Raw genomic sequence first — 24,960 nt, 5'->3', positions numbered from 1 at the left:
GCTACTTTCTCTCAGGGGCTCCGGAAGAAGGGGGTTCCTTTCGGGGAAGGGGGTGGTGGGTCTCAGCACCCTTCAGACCCCCGAGGGAAGCCCGCCCACACTGAGGCCCTGAGAACAGGCAAGGCAACCTGATCCAGAGCTCAGGAAAGGAAGAGTCCCGCGCGCGAAGCTTCTCAGCCAGGCCCACCTGTACGTGTGGCCCCCGCTTTCTTCGCGTTTGCTCTGCTCTACACGTCTCAGTTCTAGTTCTTTTGTGTTTGACCTTCACTTTGCACTTTGGCAAAGTTCCTCTGAAATGCCACCTGGCCTTGGTCAATCTAAGGGAGAAGGAATCTTGTCTTCACAGAGGCCAAGGGAATCAGTTTGGAGCCAGAGGCAGCGGGAGGCCACCGTGGTGCCAGAGACCAAAGAGGCCGACCGGGCTGAAATACTTCAGCCTGAATGACAATCCGGGACAGCTGGAGGGGCGCATCTCTTCCTTTCGAACAAAACAGCCTCACAGCGGTGTGTCCCTTCTCTCTTGATCAGCTTCAGGGCTCTACCTGTTGGCCTGAACACCTGTGGGGAAACTGGGGGAAAGGATAAGGAAGAAGCAGGGCCAGCTCCAGAGGAAATGGCTAACCTGGGGTGGAGGCATTCCCGGCTGTAGATGCTCAGGGCTGCCCAGGGCTGTGGAAGTCCACGGAACCTCTCTGCCTCACCCCCTTATCTCCCCAGGAGGAACTAAATGTGTTTGAATGGGATCTTTGACCACAGTGGGTCCACCAGGTGGCAGTGCTACCCATGCCCAGTCCGGTCAGAGCCTGCAGTGTGAGAGAGCAGCCACCAGAGGGCAACACAGGGACAACCGTTCAACCACGAGGCTGGTTGCCTAGCAGCTGTGACGCAATGGGCTCCCAGTTTGCACCCTCCTGGAGGCCTCCCAGGTTATTTCTGGCATGACAGACTGTTGCACAAGGAGTGGCCTCAGAACTGCCTCTCTTTTAAGCCTGGAGAATCTAAAATGGTCCAGGACCCCAAATCCAGCACCACCCTGGCGTCTAGGGGATTGGGCAGCTACTGTCCCTGCTCCTAGGAATGCCAAGGATCAGGGAAAGAAAATAAACATTTTCCATTCCCCTCTGTGGCCCCACAGTCAGTGGCACGCTCCGATTTCCCTAGTGGCTAAAGCAGAGCAACCCCCCTCCCCCGCCCTCTCCTTCTAAGCAGGGGCTGGATTAACAGTGTATGACCTTGAGCCAGACCTTGAGCCTCCAGCTCCTCAACTGTACTTCAGAGGGATCGAGAGAGTGAAGATAAGGCCCAGCCCTGAACTTCTGTGGTCTTGATTCTGTCCCTTTTCCCCTAAGAAGTCTGTCCTTGCCTCGAAACTCTCCCTGATTTTGATGACCCTGAAAATAGAATTTTTCCAGTTACCGATGGATAAGTATGACCTGAGAAACCAGAGGTGGAACCAAAAAAGTGAGGCAGACACAAGACACAGGGTGTGGTTATAATGAGCTCAAAGCCTGTGCCTGTCTGGTCTGTGAAAGGGCCTGGGTGAGACGAGGTCAGCGCCTCAGGCAGAGTCAGGGGGCCACTCTGGCCGTGGCATCAGTAGTGGTTCCAGGCACGTCTCTGGGTCATGAGGCGTCCACTGGCCCTGGTACTAGGCTCTGACTGGGGCCGGGGTGTCGATCACTAAGGTGTCGGGGTCTCAGGGGCACCGCGGAGAGGATCACACTGGCATGTGCAGCTCATTGTACTCATCCTGGCCGTCCTCGTCAAAGTTTGGTTCAGCATCTTCGGAGTCCAGCTGTGGAATGGAGGAGAAGCTTGGGAGAGGCAGGGACGCAGACTCACCGCCTCCCATTCCCCTGCAACTCCTCTGACCAGCAGCCCTCACTGCCCCCAGACCTTCCTAGGCCTGGCTGTCTACAGGGACCGCGGCCCCAGGCTGAAGCACTTTCCTCTGGCCAGAGCCTTCAGGTCACCCCCCAGCAATACCTCCTAACAATGAGAATGACAGCAGCTACCACAGAGAAGTGCTTTCCTGGGGCTCCTCGCTCCTGCGGTGCCTTGAGACCCCATGTGTGGGTGGGCGATTTTCAAAAAGATGTCCCTTCCCCTAGCTGATAAAAACAGGGCTCGGGATGGATTGTGGTGCCACCTCACCCCTACTTGTCCCTCAGCTGTGTGCTTTGATTCAGGACATGATCTTCACAGCTATCTATAGCAGCCCTGTGCTTTCTTCACACCAAACCGTGGTTCTCACTGCTCTACCTGGATTAGCATTGCTTTACCTGGTTTAATCCGCACCATGATCCTATAAGGGAGAATCTATTAGTAGCCCCATTATACAGATGAAAATAAAACTTCAGAAGGTTAGTAACTTGCTATCATCACACAAGAGCAGAAACTGGCACCCAGATCTCCCTGAATCCAGGGCCCATGCCCCCAAGACTGCACCAGGCACCATCCCTTACCGCCTGCAGCTCCCTGTCCTGGAAGAGCCGGGGCAGAAGGCAGCGCCTCAGTGGCACCGTGAGCAGAAGCAGGAAGGGGAAGGCGAGGGAGGCCGCCGTGGACTTGACCACCCAGAGCAGTGCGATGCAGCTCAGCTGGATGCAGGTAAACAGGTGCATCCGCCAGGTCTTCACCTGGAGAACAGGCGTCAGGTCTCACCACACAGCAACCAACCAGCTCCCAACTTATCTTTGGGGACTCGGCTCCCCAGGTCCCAACTTCTCCTCCATGGTCATCCCAGCCATCTCCAGCCCAGGGATCCCTTGGACACCCTCGCCGTCAGCCCATCTCCCCACCTCCATATTTCCTGGCCCTACCTTGGTCACATAGGGCTGTTCAGGATGGTGTTTTGCTGGCATGAGGATAAGCAACAGACGCTGGGACAGCTGGATACCAGACAGTGATGTGACCCCCATGTACAGGAAAATCCCAAAGAGCACGGCCAGCGGGATCCGGCGCAGCACAGCCCCCATGACGATGGACAGGCCTGGAGGAGGTGACACAGACCTACATGACCCCTGGACAGCCCCCGTGAGGACAGGTGGGCCTGCTGGGGAGGGGACGAGCTGGACCTCATCACTATGACCAAGAGAAGATGGAGAAATGGAGCAGGACTTAGAACCAAGAAAGGGCTCCAGAAAAAAGGGCACATGGAGTGTCAAGAAGCAGGTTTGGGGGTCAGAGCAGGGCCAGTCATGACGCATTCAGAAATTCAGAAGGGGCCTGGGTCAAGTCTGGGATGGAGAAAGGATTTAAAGTCCAAGAAGGCCAGTCTGTGGGGCGGGGCCGGGGCCTTGCAAGGATGCTCTCACCCACGAGGCTGGCGATGAGCACTCCAGTGACCCGCTGCTCCCGCACCTCCTGGATCTGGGGCTTGTCGCCAGGCGCAATGGCAGTGCGCATAACGGTCAGTGCATTCACATGGGTGACTGAGCGGACGGTGGCAGCCGTGAGCCAGGGCAACCCAAACAACCCACAGAGCCCACCCAGGGAGCCGATCAGAAGCAAGTCCAGGTGGAAGCCGGAGCCTTTGAGCAGCCTCCGTGCCTTCTGGCTGACGATGAGCCTGCGGGGAGGGGACGGGCAGCGGGGATGAGAGGCAGGCGGGCCAGCGGCAGGATCAGGCACACACCGCAGGGACAGTGTAGTGGGGCAAGGACACCCACAGCAGAGCTTTCCCGGGACCTGCCAGCTTCCCCTTTCGAGTTCTCAAATTGAAGTTCTCACATTTAAGCAAATTTGAGCCAAATTCCCATACTGTGGATATTTAAAACACCGCAAAAGCCAGATGCCAGCTCTCACCACATCACTGTGGTTTAACCAAAATGGGATATATGTGAGCATCACTGGGTGAGAGAACACGCTGCCAGGGTGTTCTGAGGACTGTCAAGTGCCACCCTGCAAATGGCGGTGGCGACTGACAGATGTCACGTCAAAGCACAATGGGGAAACTGTGCCCCAGGCCGATGTACACCCTACGGCTGCCAATCCCACAGCTCCCCACCCCTCCCCCACCTCCTCCATCCAGGGTGTCCCCAGCCCGCTCACGCAGTGATTTGTGTCTCCATGAAGATCAGGATGAGGACCAAGAGAGCAGGCACGGCGGCTGCCACCATCATCCAGGGTGGGAAAGGACGGGCACTGCCCAGGGGCGGGATGAACCACGTGCGTTTATGGGGGGAGGTCACTGAGAGCCCCGTGGGCACTGTCAGCTTCTGCACGGCCAGAAGAAAGATAAGGTTCAAGGATGCTATCTCCCCAAGCTAGGAACTCCATGTAGCAGCTGCTCCCTGCAAGCACTGTGCCCCTGGTACCAGGGCTCCAGGGAATTTAGGTCTGAACAGTTTGGAGGAAATTAGTTTTGTATCCTCCGAAGTCACTGTCCCTCCAAGGGTCTGGTAGAGGACAGGGAAATGACATACCTTCTCCGTGAGCCCCAAAGCTGTCAGGAGACCTGCTGTGGGGACGCCTGTCATTCTGCTCCCAGTCCCACACCTGCTCCTCCAGGAGTCTTGACTGAGGGTCACACACAGCCCCAGACCCCCTAGCTGGCCACTCAGGTGGACCACACGGCTGCTTCTGAAAGCCTCAGCCCAAGCACCCCTGGGAGCCCTAGCACACCAGCATTTCACCAGGAAAGCGGGGTTCCAGGCCTGACTGGCTGCTGGGAGAATGAGGAGGTGTTGAGGCCTCACTCTCAAGGCCCTGGGGTGAGAACCAGCGGCGAGAGGTGGTTGGGAGTCACTCACCTGTGTGTAAGTGTCTGTAATGGAGTAGTCCACCAGGACCATCACCAGAATGGAGATGGGGATGCCGAAGTCCCCGATGATGCGGCGAGCCTTGAGAGGGGCCAATCAGGGTAAAGGAGCCGAAGGAGGACAGTGGTGAGGGTCAGGAGAGGAGCACGGGGGCTTAGAACCCCAATCTTGCTTGCGTCTAAGCAGGATCCAGGAGTCCCCTGACCTGTCCCTTTAGACCCCACGGGTGTCGGCCCAGCCCAGGAGGGCATTCCCCTCCTGATTACACTTCTCTGAGGCTTCAGACAGGGAGGAGGGCTGCAAGGACTCGGTTCAGGTCCCCGGGCTGACTGGGAGAAGGCGCAGCCCCACTCTGGAGCAGAGCCTGGCGGTGACAGCAGGAACTGAGGGAGACCCACGGAGCCTCCCCAGGCCCCAACCCTGCCAGCAACACACCTTGCCACCCAGGAAGCGGCTGTTCCTGAACTTGCGTAGGAAGAAGGCGATGAGAAAGGTCCCAAGCATGAGGATGAGGGACAGCAGAGCCGTGTTGGGCTGGTTCCTCGGGCCCGGCAGCCCCTCAGTGGGAGACGGGACACTCCCATTCAGGTCCTGCCCAGCCTCCAAGGCTCCCCCAGGGGGGTAGAATGGCAGCAGTGGATGCTCCATGAACACCTGTGTGGGTTACATGGCCGCCTTGGCGCTCACCTGGGTAGGTGGCCCTGATTTCCTACCATCAGCACACCTGTGAGGGACAGACCTGACCGGGCAATGTAACACAGGACATCCAGCTACATCTCACACACACCCCCCCTCTGCAAATGGTGACGCGAGGACCCCCAGCCCTGCAGCACTGACAGTGCCCTCCTCCTGCCACATACCTTTGCAGGTGAATCCTGGAGTTCAAACATCTGGGTTGACTCCCTGCCCTTCAACTCAGACCTAGCCTAGGGTGTCCTCAACCCCCCATGCTCACACCCAACAGAGCCTTCCTCTTTGTTCCCTCTGCCCACACCACTCCCTCCCATGGTCTCCTCCCAAGGGCACTGCCCAGCCCCCTCTACACCCACCCCCAAGACCTCTCGGGGCCTCCACCTTGTAGAGCTTGTGGAAGGTCTCATAGATGAAAATGAGCGAGATGAGGAAGGCAAAGATCTCCTGGGTGAAAGGCGAGATGTAGCGGACCAGGAAGCTGCCTTCCGCGGCTACCAGGGCAAGGACGAAGACCACCAGCCAGAGGCCCACCCACACCCGGCCCGTGAGGTACTCCAGGTCCTGGGCTCGGCAGAACTAGAGGTCAGGAGGGAGAGAGGGTTACCCACAGCCGTCTGCCCTGGACGTCAGGGACCCAGGGCACAGGCAAGAGGTGACCCCCAAGGGAGAGGGGGAGTGACCGCTGGGCCCTCTCACCTGGGCTGGGGCATAGGATGGGGCAGGTGACCCCGGGGGAGGGGTGGGGCAGGCTGTCACCTTGAAGAAGGCTTCTTCGAAGACAAGCAGTGGCCCAGAGAAGCCGACCACGAGCAGCGGCTGGGCCCCCAGCAGAGAGAAGAGGACGCCAAGCACAGCCGTGGACACAATCAGCTCAGACACACCCATCAGCCCCTCCGTCTTCTCCCCTGGGGCAGGCAAGGGTCGGTGGGATGGGCCTGGCCCAGCTCCTTCCACCTGGCCCCTCTTCCTCGTCTAGCTTCCCTAACCCTGGGACCCAAGAAGAACAGAGCAGCCCCCTAGGGTGATATCTAGGGCCCCTCACCACTCTCATCCCTCCTGCCCCTCACCACCAGCCTCCAAGGTGATCATCGGGTCCCCAATCCCCTCCCATTTGTAGTCCCCTAAAAGTGACTGCTGGGACCCCCTAAGCTGAGCCAGCAGCTCCTTAAGATGGTCACAAGAGGGGTGATCTCCTCTCAGCCACCGGCCCCCTAATGTGATCACTGGGATGCCCTGACCCAGAAACCCAGCGGGTGACACTGAGCCCCCTCACCTCTCCTCCCACCCCCTCACCTAGCAGCCCCCCGAAGGTGATGGCAGGGCTGAGGGCAGCGAAGTAGATGAAAAGCACGGCGGCCACGCACTGGGAGTGCAGGGCGTCCCGCAGGTCGCTGGGGTAGTGTGGGTACCGGCGCTTCACGTCCCGGACAAGCCCCCCGAACACCGAGCCCGTCCGCAGCAGGGGGTCATCTTCGGGGGCCGCCTCGGAGCCCCCCAACTCTATTGACAGCTCTGGGGGCACAAGGGGCTGCTGGAACACAGACCATGCCCCTCGTGCTGGGAGCAGGCCCTGGGCTCCATCCTTCCCAGCTGGGGACGCGTCGCAGAGACCAGGGTCAGGGGTTGGAAGCCATAAACAGGGCTCAGGAGTCAGGATGGGACTGGGGTCAGGGCCTCGGGAGCTGGGGTGGGAGCATGTATGCTGGGAAGGGGGGCTCCAGGCCCCCAAGGGTCTGACCTTTCCCGGGGGCCACGTAGCCACCCTGAGTGGTCATCTCAGCTTTGGTCTGCTCGCGCTCCCGCCGCTTCTTGAGCAGCTCGCGCTGGAAGGCAGCCACGGAGCGCAGCAGGTCCCGGCCCTCCACCTCGGATGGGGGGATCACGATGCTGCCATCCAGGAACTCGCTGATGGCACTCAAGAGGTCCTGCCGGTCGTCTGCCTGGTAGGCAGCCTCGTGAAACAGCTGGGGGCAGGAGAGGCAGGGGCTGAGCTGGCGGCCCAGGGAACCCCTGGGATGGGGGTTTCGGGGACCAGGTGTTGGGCCATCACAGAGCAAGAGGCAAGGTGAACGTTCAGCCACATATACAGGTCTTGTCCACTTGTGAAAAGTCTGTGTTGTCCGGCAGGCAGCCCCAGCCCGGAACACCACCTGCACCCCCAAGAGTGCCCTCTACTCCCCTCAGAGCCTCCAGACTTTGCCACAATGCAACACCTAAGGGGCTAAAGCCTGGCAAAGCAGGGGCCATTCTGATTGGAGAAGGCCCCACCCTGAAGGTTGGTAAATCTTTTGAATGTCACCCCTGGCCAGAGGACCCTCCTATCCGAGCCCACAAGAATCCAGACTCCCATTCAAGTCTCATGTCACATCCAAAACTTCGGAGTCTGGGCTTCCTCTTCTCTGCTGAATCCTCCCCACCATTCCCACGGCCCCAGCCCCAGGCTCGCTTTTCTCTCTCAACCAACAGTTCCCTCTACCACTCTGAAGCAAGGCCTGCACCTGGGAGGGCCTCTAGTACCCCTGCATCCATGGGCTCCACTAGGGGCAGTGAGAGGGACAGGAAACAAGTAGGGCTCAGGTGAACAGGAGAGCACCCTGCTCCAGGACTGCAGGACCCACCTTGTCAGACATGAGGGTGGCAATGGAACGCCCAAGCTCGTGATAGTCAGTGCTGGTGTGGTTGGGCCCCAGCATCACAAAGAGAAAGCGAACCGGCACGGGGACCTCAAGCACAGATTCCAAGAGTACAGCCTCGTTCAGGCGCACAAAGGCTGCCGCTGGCTGCTCCAGGAAAGGCACACAGCCTGGGGGCAGAGTAAGGCACAGGGTGCTGGGCAAAGGGGAGCAGTCAAGGCAGGCCCTAGAGTGGGTATCTGGGGCCATCACATACAGCTGTGCAGGCTGTGCACTGCGTAAGGAAACCCCAATCTAAAGAACCCATATTTGTTTGCGTGTTTGAATATTTATTATAATTTACCAACAGATGGAAATCGAGGGTATTAAGGAAAGCATGCTATTTTCTAATCCTCACAAAGGTGCTACATGGACTAGAAACAGTCCATGATAGCAGAAAACTGGATGGAAAACAGGCAGAGGATTGGGGAAAAAAGGGCTAGGGGCAAGATGGGTTGAGAAGAAGAGCAGGGGCGGGGGGGGGGCAGGCCTGGTTGGGGATGGAAGGAGCAGCCTGCAGGCCAGAAATCATGACACACAGACCCCGGTAGAGGCACCCATGCCCTGCAGCCCCTGCCCCTAGAGCCGAGCCCTCCTTACCCACAAGCACGACAGTAGCCTCAGCATCTTCAGGGATCTTCTCCAGCAGCTTCAGGCTTTTCCCCCGGTGACCATCTCCCCCAGGCATGTGGAGGGGCTTCTGAGGACGCAGAACTGGAATAGGGCTGGGACCCAGACCGGAGGCCATGGCAGGCCCTCCCATCCCTTGCTCTAGGCCTGGACTCTGCCCTCCCATCCCTGGATCTGGGCCCTGCTTTCTCCCTCCCCAACCAATGTAGGGACTGTTGGTGATGTGCCCCATATCAGGAGGAGACCAGCCCAGGATCCAGGTCCCTCTTCCAAGCCCCCCACTATCACCTCAGCCTTATCTTGTTTAAGTGGCTCCCTGGGGTCTGCCCCATCATCCCATTTAAACATCCTGTTTCTCCAGGGCAGGTCCCTCGTGCTGGTCACATAGGTCCCCCACATGCCGAGTATGGGGCCAGGCACCCAATCTTCCTGATCCACTCAGTGAAGCCATCCATAGCCTCCATTGAAACTGGAAGCCTTCTCCACCCCACGAGCCCAGGTCAGAAGAAGGCGACTGACCTCCTTGGCCTCAGGATCATGAGGCCAGAGTGGGGCTGGCTCCCCCAGGTCATCGACCATGGTAGGCACTGCACCGTCAGGGCCATGGCTGGGGGTTGGGTGATGATTCCCCAGGACCGAGTTCACACTAGAGCTGGACGCATTTCGGGGAAAGAAGCCACTGTCCTTGTCATCATTGGGATGGCTGAGGAGAGGCCAAAGGGGGCAAGGCAGATGAGGAAAAGAGACCCTTGGTGGACTGAGGTCATGAGGAAATGAGAATGGAGGGTCAGGGCCTCTAGCCCTTCTGCCTCAGTGTAGGAAGGAACTTTCTAACAGTTGATACTTTCTAAAGAGCTCCCTGTCACTTGGGGTATTCAAGCAGAGGCTGGAGAGCCACTCAGGAGGGTCTGTGCTCCTGGAAGGGCAGCTGAACCTGAAGGCCCCCTCCCAGGCACCCCACCCTGGCACCTGTGTTTCAGTAGCAGGGTGCGAAGGACACTGGCCCTGTCCTCTGGCCGGATCTGATCAGACACGATCATGGTCTCCACCACGAGATGTGCGATGCCTGGGAGAGTGGTCTGCTCCAGGTCCAGGAGGGCAGCTCCTGGGGGCACAGTCAGAGGAGGAAACACGGTCCCATCAGATAGAAAAAAACACCCCCCAGTGGCCTTGCTCCCCGAGGGCAGGCAAACATGCTGGGTGAGCCCAGCCCCCAGGGCACCCAGGCAGACACACAGTTCCATATGGTCACAGCCCAACCCAAGAGGGATGAAAAAAGGAAGCACAAGGGTGAGGGCATGGCCCCTGCCTCGCCCAGAGAGGGTGTTATCTGCTGATTTACTGCACGTGGACGGACACCTACTATGCCCAGGTACAGTACCAGGTACCAAGGCACAGCCCTGCCCCTCAGAGCTTATGGTTGTGCAGGCAGCTGGACCCCACGACCCCAGAAGGGCACCCAGACCTCTCCTGGCCCCAGGGCTCCAGGGATGAGTCCCTCGGGCCAGGCAGCCTGGCACAGGCTGAGCTCTACGGTCTGTGAAGAGGGTGTGCAGCACCAGGGCCAGGCCTGCAGGGCCCTTACCGTGGGCGATGGTCCTCCTGAGCTCTAGCAGGCTGCGGAAGGAGAGCGAGGCCACGTGGGGCTTCCCCCAGCGCTCCGTCTCTTCCTCCACGTCCTCCTCAAACTTGATCCAGCGGGCCGTCTCCCGCCAGTGGGGCTCCTGGCTGCGGTCCAGCATCAGCTCGTTCAGCTCCACAAACACCTGGGGTGGGCGCCAAGGGTGAGGGCCTGGGGGCCACCAGATGGGACCAGCTGTCTTGTGGACATGGTGATGGGGCCAGGCGAGGAGGGAGGGAAAGGGGGTCTCTGGGAAGGAGAGGTGAGAGGAAGCCAAAAGTCCACCCCTTCAGGGTCCTGTACCTCATGAGGCCTCCGGTCCAGCTGCTTCTTCTTCTTCTTCCTGCGCAGGATGGGGGCCAGGCCACCGGGGCTGCCCCTCCCACCCTGCGTCCGAGATGGCTTCTTCACCAGGTGCCGCCGCACACCAGGGTTGTCCTCCAGCCGGTGACCTGCAGAGAAGGTGGGCTTGGCGGTCCCAGGACTCCAGCTCAGGGCCTCGGGGCCAGCCCCTCCAGCTCTGCCCAGCCAGCCTACTTGGGGGGTGGCCCACAGTCACCCAGGGGCCATGCCAACAAAACTACATCATCCAGAGTGGCCATTTCCTATATAAGGAGACTGAGGTCCAGAGAGGGGAAAGGACTAGTCCAAAGTCACATGGGGAACCACTGGCTAAGCCACAATAAAAATACAACACCTAACTCAGTCCACAGCCCCTGCCACAACCACTGCTTCTCACTCTGCACTGCAGTGAGCCACGTTAAGTGGCCGGGCCCCGAGACCGCGGCACTCTCCCTGCACCCCCTCAGCACCCATGTCTCCCCCATGGGTACACGTCCAGGCAGACTCAGGCTGAGTTTCCCTCCCTTCTTCCCCATCTGCCCCTTTCAGGCTAGCAGCTGTGGGGAGGCCAGCAGCCAAGTTACTCACAAGCCGGTCCCCCTGCCATGGGGCTCAGCTCGCCCCTGATGGATTCCCACAGGTCATAGTCCTCGAGGTCCAGCACAAACATCTCTAAGTCCTCTGAGGCCAGCGAGTCTCGAGGGCTAGGAGGGCTCCGGCCCTCAGTGTCCCCAGGCCCAGGGCTCAGTGCCCCATTGGGCTCTGTGACCTCCTCCAGCAGGCTCGTCATTACTGGATGGCTGTGGCCTTGGGCCCTGCTCCCTCCCAGAGCCCTGGCTCTCTTGAGAGGTGGGAGCCTGGACAGGAGTGGTCTCTGTCCAACCAGAGCTGAAAGTGGCCGGGCCTCCCGATCCAGACTCCCCAGGTCCCCAGATCTGCTCCCTGCTGCTTCCAGCCCTGACTCTGGGTCTGTAAACACACCCTCCCTCTGACCCCACCACCATCCCACTGCCACCGCTGCTGCTGCTGCTGCCATCGGATTGTTCCTGTCCCTGTCCTCAGGCCCTGGCAACTTTCCATGACGCACTGAGCTCAAAGCCCTCCCCTGCACCCCACACGCACAAAGTGGTTCCAAGGGGGAGGAGGGCGGGGTCAGTGATGCCCCTGGCCTGGGCACAGAGCCCCATGGGTGATGACAGGTGGCACAGAAACCAGGGCACTGATAAGATGGAAGGAATGTGCCGAGATCACAGCCAGGCGTGGCCAAGGGTGGTGTGGTGGGAGTGGGGGACCCTGACATAGGGAGATGCAGAGCCTAGAAGAGTGGTTTCAGACTCAGGGAGCTGGTTTGAAGCAGATAAGCATTTGCCCAGAGAAGAAGAGCCTCAGGGGAGGGGGACACGATGATATCTCCAAACGTCACGTGGAAGAGGGGCTGCTGTATTCCGGGGGTGACTCAGAGGACACAATCAGGACGGAAGGGCAGAGGTGCAGTGTGGGGAACTCTCAGCTCTGGCACCCAAGGCGTGGCTTGGTGAAGTAGTGAGCTCCCTGTCACTGGCCACATTCCAGCAGAGAGGGATACTACAGAGGGGCTCAGCCCTGGGCTGGGGAGAGCACGGGGCCTCTCCAAGGTCTCTCACAGGCTGGGCACCCATGGGAGTGGGCCGTGGGGGCTGCCACAGGATGTCACTCACTCTTCATGTCATCCAGATCGGCGGAGCCCAGCATCTGGGCCTCCGCCTCGTCAGTGGGCACCTGCTGCTCTGGGCCACCCGGGCTGCCCAGGGCACTGCCTGGGCACAGCCGCTCCCGCAGGTCATAGCTGGCCGAAGGGCTCCAGGGCCGACTCTTCTCTCCAGTGACTCGGGAGACACGGGCCCGGGGACTTGGGGAGCTGAGGAGGCAACATGGCAACCTTGGACTTGGCAGAGAACCTCCACAGACACGGGCCAGGTTAGGGGTTCTTCTGCCCTCTGTCAGGGGACAGGGCCTGGAGACTAAACACAGGCTCCTCCTGGGCAGGAAAAAGCTCACTTTCACCTTCCCACCCCCATCACACTGGTCCCCAGTTCCTCTCAATCCCCTCTTCACCCAGACACCCTCACTCTCCTGGAAGACTCTTTCCCTGTCGGCCCTCTGGTTCTCTCCTTGTCAACTACCAGCACGCCCCTTCCTGCCTCCTCTACCTCCTCTCCTCTCCTCCTCGCTTCTCTGGGGTTGGAACTGGGGACAGTCCTCAGGGTCAGGAAGGAGCCCAGGACCTGCTCTGGGCTGGGCCAGAGGCCAGTACCTGACTGAGTGCTGGGGGCTCTTGTCGGAACTCAGGCCCACTGGCGGCGAGGGCTTGGTGAAGGCAGCCCTCCCTGAGAGGCCGGGACTGTCATCCTCGTCACTTCCAATGGAAAACTGTGGATAAACCACACGTGCCCTGGGTCCCTGCCCCAACCCCACACTCAGCCCCGCCTTGCCTGCCCCGCGCCCCCACTCCCCGCTGCTGTGGCCTCCCCTCCTCTCCGCACCCCTCCTTGAACAGCCAGCCCTCCTTCAGGGGCAGATCCTACCTTTGCTTTTGGTGGGGACCCTGAGGGTGGGGGCTCCACGGGTTCTGCCTCAGATTCCCCTTCCTCTTCCTCCTCCTCTTCCTCCTCCTCATCCACTCCGGCTCCCCCCTCCTCCTGGATGGGAGGGGTCCCCTCAGAGGGAGGAGCAGAGGTTTTTTCCTTCTTTCTCTTCCTCCTGGTTTGCCGGGCAGAGGTGGGGGGCAGTCGCCGCAGCTTGTGGGGTGGAGGCAGGCGCGCCGAGAGCGGGTGGTGGGTATGGTGGGATGTGTGCCGGTGAACTGAGGGTGCAGGAGAGCCTGTTGGGACCCCTACAGCAGAAGAGGGCCCCTTGCCACCCTAGTGGCACACACCTTATTCTAGCTCAAAGCCTCAAACAAGTGCACCCTAGTCCTTCCTCTAGAGCCAGGCTCCCCCCAACACCTGTGTTTGTGTCCTGTCATTGATAAGGCCTGGGAGAGTGGGGGGATGGAGCAATGGAGAGGGGAGGTCATGGTGGGGATGGGGGGACATGATACAGCGAGGAAAGGAAAGGTAAAGTCAGCAGAGCTCAGAAAGGGAGGGGAGGTGGCAGACAGAAGAAAGCAAGGCCAGAGGTATGACAGAGCCTTAGAGAAGATGAAGGTCACCAAGGGAGGCCTCAGGCCCATCTCTCTACATCTCCCCTATGTCTGGGGCCCAGCGCCCCTGGCAGGCAGACAGGTGATGGGTGAGTGAGGCAGGATGACTTAACATGGCATGGTGGCCCAGCACAGCGTCCAGCACAGCATCCAGCATAAGACGGCACCGGGTGACCAAGCCAGTGGAGAGCACGGTGATGGTGGCAATGAAGGTGATGGTGGTGAGGGCGGCCACACTAGGGGTCCCCAGGCTACCCACACTCAAAGTCCCGCTCGCTGTAGCTGCGGCTGGGCTTCTCGGGGTCCCAGGCCGGGGGCTTGCTGATGAGGTCCCCAAACCTGCTCACAGCCAAGGTCTTGCCCAAGTCATCGTCCTCCTCCTCCATGTCTGGGCTCAGAGGGGGCTCCTCCAAGGGCACCCGGACCTGTAGACTCAGACAGACTCTCCTAAGGACACTTGACCCATGTACGCCCCACACCCACCCCAACTCCAAGCCCTTGGTGGGGATGGGGGAGCCCAGCAAACTCCATCTTCTACTCCCTGTGCCCCAAGCTGATGTCAACCTCCCAGGCCCCCAGGGCTTGTAAGGAGTGGGGGCAACAGATCCAAAAATTACCAAAAGACCCCTTCTTTCTCCATATTCCCTGCCTAGTTCCAACTCTGGATCGGGGGGGGGGGTCCCCCCAAGGTCGACCAGAAGACGCCCCTCTCCTCCATGAAGTCCCTCCCCCTCCTCTTCTCCCAACCCCGCGAGGGTCAGTCACCTGGGGTAGGGGGGAGGCGCCCCCGGGCGGCGGGATCACTCCGTTGGCCATGTCCGGAGAGGCGGTTTGGGAGGCTCTGACTCACTGAGGGATCCGTGACCCGGGTGAGAAGAAGGGGGCGCTGACGGGACCTAGTGGGGAGCTCTGGGGGAGGAGGGCGGGGTCAGGAATCTCGCGCGGCCGCCCCCTCCCCCTCCCCGGAGCCGGATCCCCCGCCCTCTCGTGCGCCCATCGAGGTCCCGCCACGCCCGGGACATCCCCGGGCCCGGCCCGCCGCGCCCTGCACCGCCCTGCGGTACCTCGGGGGCCTGGAGCGTGCAGGACCCGGGCCGGCCGCCGCGCCTCATCTCCCACCCGTACTCGCTCCGGGGCCTGTCACTGCGCAGGGCCGGACGGCCGGGGGGCGCCCGCGGCCGCGGCGAGCCAGGGGCGCCAGGCGGACGCAGGCGCCGGAGCCCGCACCCCGCGGCTCCACCTCCTCGCGCTCGGCTCCGCAGCTCCGCCGCCGCAGCCGCCGCCGCCGCCGCAGCCGCCGGGCCGCACAATGGGAGCGGGCGGGTGGTGACTCACCCCGCCCCGGCCGGCCCGGCCCCCACGCGCGGGCCCCCGCAGGACCCCACCTGTCCCGCAGCCCCTTTTCCGGCGCTCCACGCGTTGCCGGGGGCGGGTGCGCCGCCCTCCACTCCCACAATCCCCAGATTCACGCACCACCTTGCTTTTAGCTTCCCCTCCCCGCAAGAGCCCTGGAGGCGACCCCTCCACAGACGCCAGCCCCGCCAGCCTTGGGAGCTGAGCTCACAGACCCGGGGAAGCACCCACCACCTGTCCCTTCAGTCCCAATACAGCCCCCGATGTCCAGCTTCTACCACCAGGCACCACCCAACATTTGACCTTGGCACGTTACCTCCCCTCCCTGGGCCTGGGTTTCCCCATCGTAGCCAGCGTGGTCTGGGGAAAAAGTGTTCCAGAGTTCTATCCAGCACTAAGCTTCTGTGGCTCAGTTTTCATACGCCTTCTCCACCTCTCTGGACCCTGAGGTCATGTCCTCTTTTCCAAGGGCAAAGGTCTTTGAAATGAAAGACCAGAGCCCTGTTTGACCCTTTGGGGTCTCGCTGAAACTGGGCACCTAGCACAATGCCATGTCTATAACAGGCCCTCGATAATACCTGTTGAAGCCACAACCCTAAATCCTTAGAACATAGGAGGGTGTCTGGGGAAAACCCAGGATGGAGCTGAGGGCAGGGGAGGGTGAAAGCGGCCAGGCCAGGCTCAGGAGAGAGAAATCAACTCCTGGGGAGGGGGACAGGGTGATGGGCACCAGGGGTTCCGTGTGGGGAAGAGGCTTAACCCTATGACCTTGGGCATGTAATTTACCCTCTCCCAGCCCTGCCCTTACCTGGGTCTCAGCTCAACCCATCCTGGGTGGGGTGGGCTCATTTTCCAGTATGAATGGTGTCCTTATAAAAAGGGGAAATATGGGCACAGACATACTAGGGGAAAACAACATGTGAAGATTGGAGTGATGCTGCCCCAAGCCCAGAACCTACCAGAACGTGGGAGCAAGGCCTGGAACAGATCCTTCCCTAATGCCTTTGGAGGGAACACGGCCTTACTGGCATCTTGATCTCCGACTTCCGGCCTCCAGACCTGGGAGATAATAAATTTGTGTTGTCTAAGCCACTCTGTTCATGGAATTTTGTTATGGTGGCCCCAGCACATGAATGCACGTCCCAGTCCCTTATCGCTCTGAGCCAGGTAACTCAGTTCCGAGTTGAGCCTTGAATTCCCCAGTTGGGAACATTTCTGAGGGCTCTGGCCTTCAGTTTACCTTTGACACCTTGGTCTTGCTCATGGCCCTAGTCCCTTTCTTTTAGCCAGTAAAGTCAGACAGGAGATCCTTTCATACCAAGACAGCCTGGGGAGAGTCTTGCCAACCTGGGCCCTGGACACTGATGCCCAAGGGCATCACACAGCTCATCCCTCTGAGGCCCCACCTTCCCCAGGGAACACACTGAGCACATGTTTCCCACTCAGATCTCCTGGCGTCCAAGAGGCTTTTCCTCTGTGTCCCACTGCCTCCAGCACAACTGTAATTGTCAGTCTCCTGTAGATTGTTCCCAATGGGGTCTTCATTCCTGTGACAAAAGAGTGCTCCTTGCATGCACTAAGGATGACCACTCTGTGTGTGTGTGTGTGTGTGTGTGTGTGTGTGTGTGTGTGTGTGTGCGCGCGCGCATGCATGGTGGAGGTTTTGGTGCCCAGTTACAGAAGATAGACACTCTGGCAGTGTGACTGGTCATTATTCTCAGCTCTCTCTTCCTCCCCAAAGTACCACCTAATATTCATTATTCCTTTTAATAAATTCCTTTCCAGCTTAGAGTAGCTGTTGTTTGCAGCTCGGCATCCTGACTGATACAATCAGAGAGATGGGCTCTGAGTCCAGGGCACAGGCTGAGTGGGCACCAGGCATTAGTGGTACCAATATCAGGGAGCTGGGAGAGAGCAAGTGAGAGAATTAGCATCCTATTAGCAGGCCCGGGTAGCCCCTACCTCTCTTATTCCTACATCATTCCTCACCATCTCCATCCTTTAATCCTAAAGATAACAACCATGATCATGCCACTACCTTAAATTTAGGTAGAAACCACTTTGATATTCATGAGCACACAACAACCCTCTGTGGCAGAGCATCTTAATCCCATTTGACAGGTGAGAAAAATGAGGCTCAGAAAGTTTGTGACTTGCCCAAGGTCCAAGGCTGGTAGGCAGCATAGCAGAGAATTGAACCCAAGGGCTTCTGGCTTCGTGTCTAATGTTTAGCCTCATATACTACAGTGCTCCCTGTCCCCTCAACCATGCCTTGATGCCCTCCCGCAAGTGTTAAACTTTCCATGCCATGAGCATAAACTGAAACATACCACTCACTTCCCGAATTTCTAAGGAGGCTCCTAGAAGCCAAAGAGGGGAGTGATTAAGAAGCACAAGTTCATAGCCCAGCTCTGTCATTGATAATTGCATGACCTTGAGCAAGTTGTTTACCCTTTATGGGCCTCAGATTCCCTATCTGCAAAATGGCAATGAAAACAGAGTTGTTGAGAGGCTGACATGATTTCATCCATGTGAGACACTTAGAACAGTGCCTGGCACGTAGGAAGTGCTCAGTAAGTGTCAGCTGGTATCAATACTACTACAAGTGGAAGAGCCGCAGAAGCCCTCGGGTAACTTGCAATTTGAAAAATGATAAAATGTACACACATGAAATAAGTGGAAGCTGGCTTACATCTCAAAGGGCAGTAAGTCTTCCTGCCAAATTGAAGATCCCAGCCACACCAATTCAAAGAAGACAGAAAGATCCAGGACAGCTTTACCTCCACCAGGGTAGATTCTGACGGTCCTTGGCCAATGGACCAATCTTTGCATTTGTAATCCTAACTTGGCAAGCTGAAGAGTTTCTGGAAGACAGTAGGGTGTGGGTTCAGGTAACCCCAGGTTGTCACTTAGACTGGCCTGGAATTCCCTCTTGCCATCTCCTCCCTACTCCCCAGAACAGAGCGCCCAGTGGCACATGCTGTTGTTGATTGAACTTGTGGTGAGTAAGACCTTATTTTACGAGAGAAGTAACATGGCTTTGAGAAAGAGCCCAGACTCTGGAGTCAGAGATGCTATATATAAATACCAACTCGATGCTTGGCACAGAATAGGCGCTCAATAAATGTCATTCTTCTTATTTACTATTGTTACTCTGCCGTGGTTTATGTCGTCATAATCTATGTGTCCCTCAGTAAACCTGGACTCAGCTTTGAAACAGACCCAATCCCAGGACAGCATGGCCTGCATCTGAAGGTTCTCTCACCCCTCTGGGGAGCCTACCTTTAAGCTCCAGAGATTCAGTTCATTTGTGCTAGGATGACATTTTGACATGAGTCCTTTCACTCCCCTCCAACCCCACCGGAGCAGGTAGCCTGCTTTGGCTTTTGTTGTTTGAGGGGAATGGGTGGGACAGAAAGCTTAGCAAGCCTTTCTGCTTTTCTTCATCCAGAGCCAAATTCTCAGGAAATCTAGGAAGGTTTGCAGAGGAGGAAAAAGAAAGTGTTTGCAAGACCCGCACTGTCTTGACCAGAAGCTAGGGAGAAGGTGGAAGAGTCACCCCTTGCCCTCCCCAATCAGCAAAGCAGAAGGAGTTTCCCTCCAAGATGGGAGGGAAGGGTGAGATCAGGGGAGCCCTACCAACCCCTTGGGATGGGGGCTTGAAATAAAAGGTGTTTTGAAAATGTAACAGTTTAGGCACTCGCAAGTGTGTAACCAAGATCCACACATTCACTCTACACTCTACCAGTGCCAGGTGTTGGATATACATCAGTGAAAAAAACCTGACTTGGTCCCTACCCTTGGGCAGCTTACAGACTACAAACAAGCAAAGACATAAATTTATAATTATGAAATCTGGCAAGCACCATACGGGGAGAGCACGTTTACAGGGAATATTCAGGTTGCGTAGTTAAAGATGCGAGCTGTAAGGAGGGGACAATTAAGCAAGGACCTGAAGGGTACAAAAGAATTAGCCATGCACTGAGGGGTGGGTTGGGGAAGCAGGAGAGGGGCCAGCATTCCGGGCAGAAGGAAGAGCTCAGGAAAGGCCCCCTGCAGGAAAGAACGGGACCTGCATGGGTATTTGGGGGCTGAGGATCTCGATGGTGTTTTTCGGGTAGGATGTGGTAACCCTGGAACCTGGTACCACAAAGGGACAGATTTAAAAAACTAGAGGCTGAACCAGGGTGGGCACTTTAGAAGATCTAAGAGGCAATACAGCTTCAGGGGAAGAGAAACAGGGCCCCAGCCACCCCTTGGTGAGAATCCCCTTTCTTAAGAGCCTCAGCTTTCTCACCTATGAAGTAGAGATCACATTTTTCCTTTAGATTTGTACCAAGTGCAGTCATGTCAATGAAATGATTGGTACAAAGTAGATGCTCCAAAATGGCCATTACAATGATCACCTCCTACTGAAATCTTTCCCATCCTCCTGACCCAGCTCCAAGGTGCCTTTTCCCACCACCTCCCTGGGCAGTAAGCTCCCCAAGAGCCAGAGCATATCTGGTTTATCCCTACCTCCCACCCGTCTTCTCACGGAGAGCCTGGCACACTTTAAGAGCTCAATAATGTCTGTGGCATTGAAGGCGAGTGCACAAGTAATTATAGTAACTAATAAACTGAGAAATGTTTTTGTGGAGGGCATAGAAGTCACTGAGTCCAAGATGATCAAGTGACCGAGGATGGGCCAAGAAAACACATGCCATGGCCTGTTCGCACCCCCGGAAGTGTCTGAGGTTGCCTCGGAAGCACCCTGGAGAAACAGCCACTCATAAACACATGGGCAGTGAGATGCAGGCTATCCCTCTCTGGTTACAGAGGGCATCTCTAGGCAACAAAGCAGGTTTGTAATAACTAACAGGCAGAGGTTTTTTTTTAAACCAGCATTTATTTAACACTTTCTGGTTCACACGGTGCTTCCGTGTACATCATTGCGCTCAACAATTTTGTGAGCTGGATACGTTATTGATTGGTCTCATCCCTCACTAGAGACGAAGGAGCCACAGAGCAGCAAGAGCATGTTCTTGCCTGTGGTTAAAGAGCGAGATGCAAAACTAACGCATAATCTTTGGAATCTAAATCTCCTGTGCCTCTTCCTCTATGACCGTCACACACACTGACTCTTGAATAGGTAAACGCGAAATACTGCATGCCCCCAGAGATAGGCGAAGCAGCCACACAGAACTGTGGCTGAATTTCAGCCACAGCTAACCAATCTGGGCCAGGTCTTCTTAGAAGCTACTGCAGCATCCTGGCAAAGGAGGAGGAAGGATGTCACCTCTCACTCCACGTGAAATGACCCATCAGAGACAGACTTCCTGCTGAGAAAGAGGGATGGGTCTTCAAGCTCACCTGCTCCCCTTCTTTCAAAGTCTTAGGAATCAAGATGTATGCCACTCAGTCTGGCCAATGACCCCCACCCAGGACCTTACATAAATTTTTAATGTAACTTTTGAATCATAATACATTGAGAGTTTTAATATCTTTTTCATCTATAAAGTAAAAATATAACCCTCAATACCACCCCCTCCCTCTTCTGCCTTGTTCTCATCTTCATCCCTCACCACCAATATCTGTTTATTCCCTCCAGAATCTGTTCACAGAAAGAGAGGCAAACGTGAATATATATTTTGCCCCCTCCCACCTTGTTTCTACAGAAAATGTAGCATAATGCTGTTAAGTACAGTTTCAGGGAGTGAATCCTGTACCTCCACTGCCTCAGGCCTCCACTGCCAGCAAGCCCAAGGCCAGACAGGCGATCGATAAGCACTCGTTCGAGGGGAAAGGCCAGAATGAGCGGACAGATTGATCTCTGGGGTCAGTCCAGGGTATGGAAGGCAAGTCCTGCTGACGGACATCTGTGCACAAGTGTCAGAGGCAGAGCAGCCCCAGTAGCTCAGAGGGTCTGAGAAGGAGGTGCGCCCTGGCACCTCCCCTGGGTGAGGTGCAGAGCTGAAGGTCAGACACTCCCAGGTGTGGTAATGACCTGGGCGGGCAACACCAGCATCTTTGTCTTCTGGCTCACCAAAGAGCACCTGCAGGACAAAGGGTGCAGCGGACTTCCTTGGATTGTTACAGAAAACAGATTTGTGCCCAGAGATTTCAAGCACAAGGAAATAGCAGAAGCTCCTCTCCAACTGCCCCAGCCTCACACCACTTTCTAGATCATCCTAAAATGACTGGAGATTATTCTACCCGACCCAGGCTGACTGTGACCTGGTGGGGCTTCTGGGAATGTGGTTGTAAAAGGGCCCAGCCTCCATGAAAGGGAGCTCTGGGCCAGAGGCTGGGGAAGGCCATCTCAGGACCAGCTCTGGCTCTTGTTTGCAGACGGTGCAAGATCACTGATCGGGGAGCGGGTTGGGGTGGGGGTGGAGGGTTGCACACTGCCAAGAAAGTGGACTAATATTTTTGGGAAGTTTTAATTTGCTTCAATTAAAAATTCAGGCCAGCTCCAAGCAAAACAGAAGTAGGTGAACTTATTTCCTGAACCTCTACACCGTCCTTTCTGGGCCTCTCCACCCTTCTGCAGGCCTGTCACTGAGGGACCTCCACCCTGGCCAGAACTTCCCAACTGGCCAGTTCCAAGATTCACCCCATTTCCTCCCTACTCTCCCACTAGAACTGACCAAGGCCTTGCTAGGGAGGAGACAGAGAAACCATCTGGCTCCAAGAGACAGGAGAAACCCTATCTCTGGGGCCTCAGCGCCAGCCTTCCAGGGATGGGTCACATGTATGCACTAAGGGCTCTTTTCTTGAGCTTACTGGCTCTGTATCTTATGATCAAAGGAACATGAGAAACATTTGGGAAGATCAGACGCTTTATAAACAATGCATGGAACATAGTAAGGACTCACTGAGCCATAGATGTTAGATTATGACCTTCACCATTATTTAGGGGTGTTCCTCTATAAATCTTCAATGGAGCCTTAAATACTGGCCTCACCACTCCCTCCCCCTCAGTCCTGGCCCAGAGAGAGTAGCTGTTTCGTGGGAGTAGTAGTTTATGAGCCACTGGGGAACCTCTCCCGCCTTGACATATGGTTTAATGGGCTCTGTGGCAGGACCTGTGTCCTATCAATCTCTGTCAGGTGAAGGAATAAATACATTCATCCATTCAGGGAATTTATGAATGAGTACATAATGCACGTGCTTCAGGATAGGAACAATGCTGCCTTACATGGAGGTCAGAAAGGGCAGAGTTGCCAAGAGTGTGCCCTAACTACCTAGCACCTTCTCCCACCGGGGACCCAGCAGTTCTTTTCCCTCCTTAAATCCAGGGACCTTGATGTGGTACTTTGAGTCCTTCATGAGGGCCTGACCTCCAGTGGCACTGATTCTTTCCCACATGGTTCCATCCTGTCAGGACCCAGAGTTTGCAGAGGGCTGGCTGGGTCAAGGTTAGACAGGACTCCAGGAGAATTTAGGTCTTCTCCAGCCTACTACAACCACCCTCCCTGCAGGAGGCCCCACCTTGGACTTCCCCAGAACGAAGCTTTACAGTGAGACCTGACCAAGTTATCAGAACATAGCCCTCTCCCCGGAACCCTGAGTTGAAGGACTTCTAATGGGGGGAAGGAGTCACCCCCCAGACCACCATGAAAGAACTACTTCCCTTCCCCTCTAGAGCCACACCTTCCAAACCCTCAATGTTGACCATCCCAATGGTAAGAAATAGGAATTCCGGAAACATAGTGGTCCTTGAAGTTCAAGTATGCAAAAATAAAACTTTTTTCTGTATAACTCGACTTTCTCCTTGTAATAGGTGCCCATTTCTAACCAACAGAAGAGTTAGCCTGGTAACATTCAAGTAAACTCTTCCCAATCAGTGACTGAAACTCAATGAATTTAAGTCTAATTCGATTACATCCGCATTTGGGAGCTGGCCTCTCCCACTCCCCTGCAGTGGACCCTCACACTCTCCAGCAGCCTCTCAAGTGGCCTCCAGGCCCCACCGTGGGCCCACAGGCTCTTCTGGGCCACCTCCCTTCTCCCTGCAAGAGAGATACGGGCAAGTGTCACCAATCATATCCTGCCAGGTCCTTCTGAACTGCCATAGCTCCAGCTGCCCTGGTCATGCGGCACATCTGACAGGTCACTGTCCTCCCTAATCCCACACAGGGAGCAAGGCACAGGGCCCTCCACCTTGAGAGCCCCTCAGCGTCAAAGGTTTGCACCTACACTACCTCTACTACCCTTCTCTGAAAACCCTCCCCCTCCCACTCCAGACTCTTAACCAGTTATGGTCCCTTCCAAATCTCTTCTTGCAGCTTAGCTCTCTCACTCAGAACTGAGAGATCCAGCATCTTTATTCACTGCAGTTCAGCTAGAAGGGGTAGAAACCACCCACGAATCAATACTTCTCCTAACATCTCACTACACTCTGAAGAAAAGAGAAAATTCAAAAATAGCACATCTGGGCCTGCCTGTGCTGGACAAGTACAGGAATATTCAGAGACCCCCCAGCCCAGGGCAGGGTTGGCAATGAGCCTGCTCTAAGTGGGACTGGCACAGAGGTCCATGCGCTGCAGGGAAGGGGGAGGCAGTGCGGCCCAGTGGTTTGCCGACAGCCTAGGTTTGAAGTCCTATGAGCCTGGACTCATCAGCTCTCCTCCATTTACTGATGGGAACTTGGACAAGTCATTCACCTCCTCTAAGCCTCAGTTTCCTCACCTGTAACAAGATGCCACCCACCTCCCATGACCCCTGCGAGAAGACTGTTACTACTGAGCTCAGTGCCTGGCAGGTACGTGCTCCCAAAATGAGACCCATCTGTTAGTTCTCAAAACCACACACACTTAGCCAAGCCAGGCTCTGGGGCTCAAAAGCAGCTTAGCTTGAGTCCTCAGCAGTCCCTCCCCAAGCCCTCTTATCAAGGCCTCTCTACTCAATATGGAGGTCCCACTACTCCCGCTGTGTTCATTCTTCAGTGCAAGAAACAGATCCCCACTCAGGCCCACAGGTCAAGTCAGAATAGGGATGTATGCAGTTAGGACCCTTTCAGTGGCTCATATTTGACTTAAATCAACTTAAGCCAAAAAAGAGAAAAGGAAGGGGTCCTCTTTAGATCACATACCCTAAAATTCCAGGGGTATCTGCCCCCGGGCACCACCAGGACTTGACCCTGGTGGCTCCACCTCTCAGTTCTGTCTTCCTCTCTCTCTCTCTGCATGGTTCCACTTTCAGGAAGGCTCTCCCTGCAGGGCCAGCAGCTGCAGGCTTCTCCCCTCAGCAGCCCTCATGGGGGAAATCTGCCTCTTTCTTGGTTGCTCCAGCAAAAGGCCAGGACCGGGCCTTGTTAGCCCAATCCTAAACTGATCATGGTGGCCACGGAGTCAACCCAACCAGGCCCCGGCACTGAGTGAGGCAGTGCTGAGAAGGCAGGGACGGAAATCACCAGATGCCCACCCCACAGCCCAGCTCCACACACCCTCTTCTCAGTCACACTGTATTCAGTTCCCCAAGGCCTGAGATTCTCTTTAGTTCCCAACTGAAATCTGAAAGTGAGACTAACTGGCTCCGCTGTTTTGTTAGGTGGTGATTTCCACGCCAGGCCACACGACAGGCGCTGCTGGCTGAGGACGGGTGGAGGGGCGGGAGTACTACCTGATCCCATCAGCAAGGGCACGGCAGGGTCAGAGACGGGGTCTCACAGTTCAAACAAGGCTGCTTGGCCTGCCCATTGGGGAAGAGCTACGGGTGGGA

The 24,960-nt window shown here is 56.7% G+C and overlaps 1 protein-coding gene across 5 annotated transcripts; it reads right to left on the bottom strand.

Annotated features, from left to right (window-relative positions):
- Nucleotides 1–1,473: 1,473 nt before the first annotated feature.
- On the bottom strand, nt 1,474–24,884 carry SLC4A3 (solute carrier family 4 member 3). 5 transcript variants are annotated; one of them, XM_074364374.1, is made up of 24 exons: nt 17,948–24,884; nt 16,215–16,314; nt 14,668–14,811; nt 14,162–14,327; nt 13,286–13,563; nt 13,015–13,130; nt 12,419–12,618; nt 10,683–10,831; nt 10,344–10,524; nt 9,728–9,863; nt 9,278–9,461; nt 8,729–8,828; nt 8,075–8,259; nt 7,195–7,420; nt 6,750–6,968; nt 6,213–6,361; nt 5,838–6,032; nt 5,199–5,417; nt 4,755–4,844; nt 4,054–4,220; nt 3,318–3,571; nt 2,823–2,992; nt 2,466–2,639; nt 1,474–1,795 (listed from the first exon to the last, which is right to left on the bottom strand). In XM_074364374.1, exons 3-24 carry the CDS (start codon nt 14,716–14,718, stop codon nt 1,718–1,720), a joined length of 3,687 nt encoding a protein of 1,228 aa, XP_074220475.1. In that variant the 5' UTR covers nt 14,719–14,811; nt 16,215–16,314; nt 17,948–24,884; the 3' UTR covers nt 1,474–1,717. The 5 variants fall into 5 exon arrangements, with proteins under 5 accessions (XP_074220475.1, XP_074220474.1, XP_074220476.1 ...); XM_074364373.1 differs by having other exon boundaries at nt 16,215–24,884; XM_074364375.1 differs by lacking the exons at nt 16,215–16,314; nt 17,948–24,884 and adding an exon at nt 15,572–16,162.
- Between the last annotated feature and the right edge of the window lie 76 nt (nt 24,885–24,960).

This window comes from Camelus bactrianus, chromosome 5 (assembly GCF_048773025.1).
Source record: "Camelus bactrianus isolate YW-2024 breed Bactrian camel chromosome 5, ASM4877302v1, whole genome shotgun sequence".
Lineage (NCBI taxonomy): Eukaryota > Metazoa > Chordata > Mammalia > Artiodactyla > Camelidae > Camelus > Camelus bactrianus.
The sequence above is the reverse complement of the archived record's forward strand: the minus strand, read 5'-3'. Positions and strand labels throughout refer to the sequence as shown.

What these genes read in the sequence shown, in the direction of transcription:
- SLC4A3 (XM_074364373.1), bottom strand. Translation starts at nt 14,718, where the DNA reads ATGGCCAACGGAGTGATCCCGCCGCCCGGGGGCGCCTCCCCCCTACCC. An exon ending in CACCTTCGGGGGGCTGCTAG is followed by an intron (nt 6,362 to 6,749) that starts GTGAGGGGGTGG and finishes TGCCTGCCCCAG; the next exon opens with GGGAGAAGACGGAGGGGCTG. An exon ending in AACAGCCCTATGTGACCAAG is followed by an intron (nt 2,640 to 2,822) that starts GTAGGGCCAGGA and finishes CCTGTTCTCCAG; the next exon opens with GTGAAGACCTGGCGGATGCA.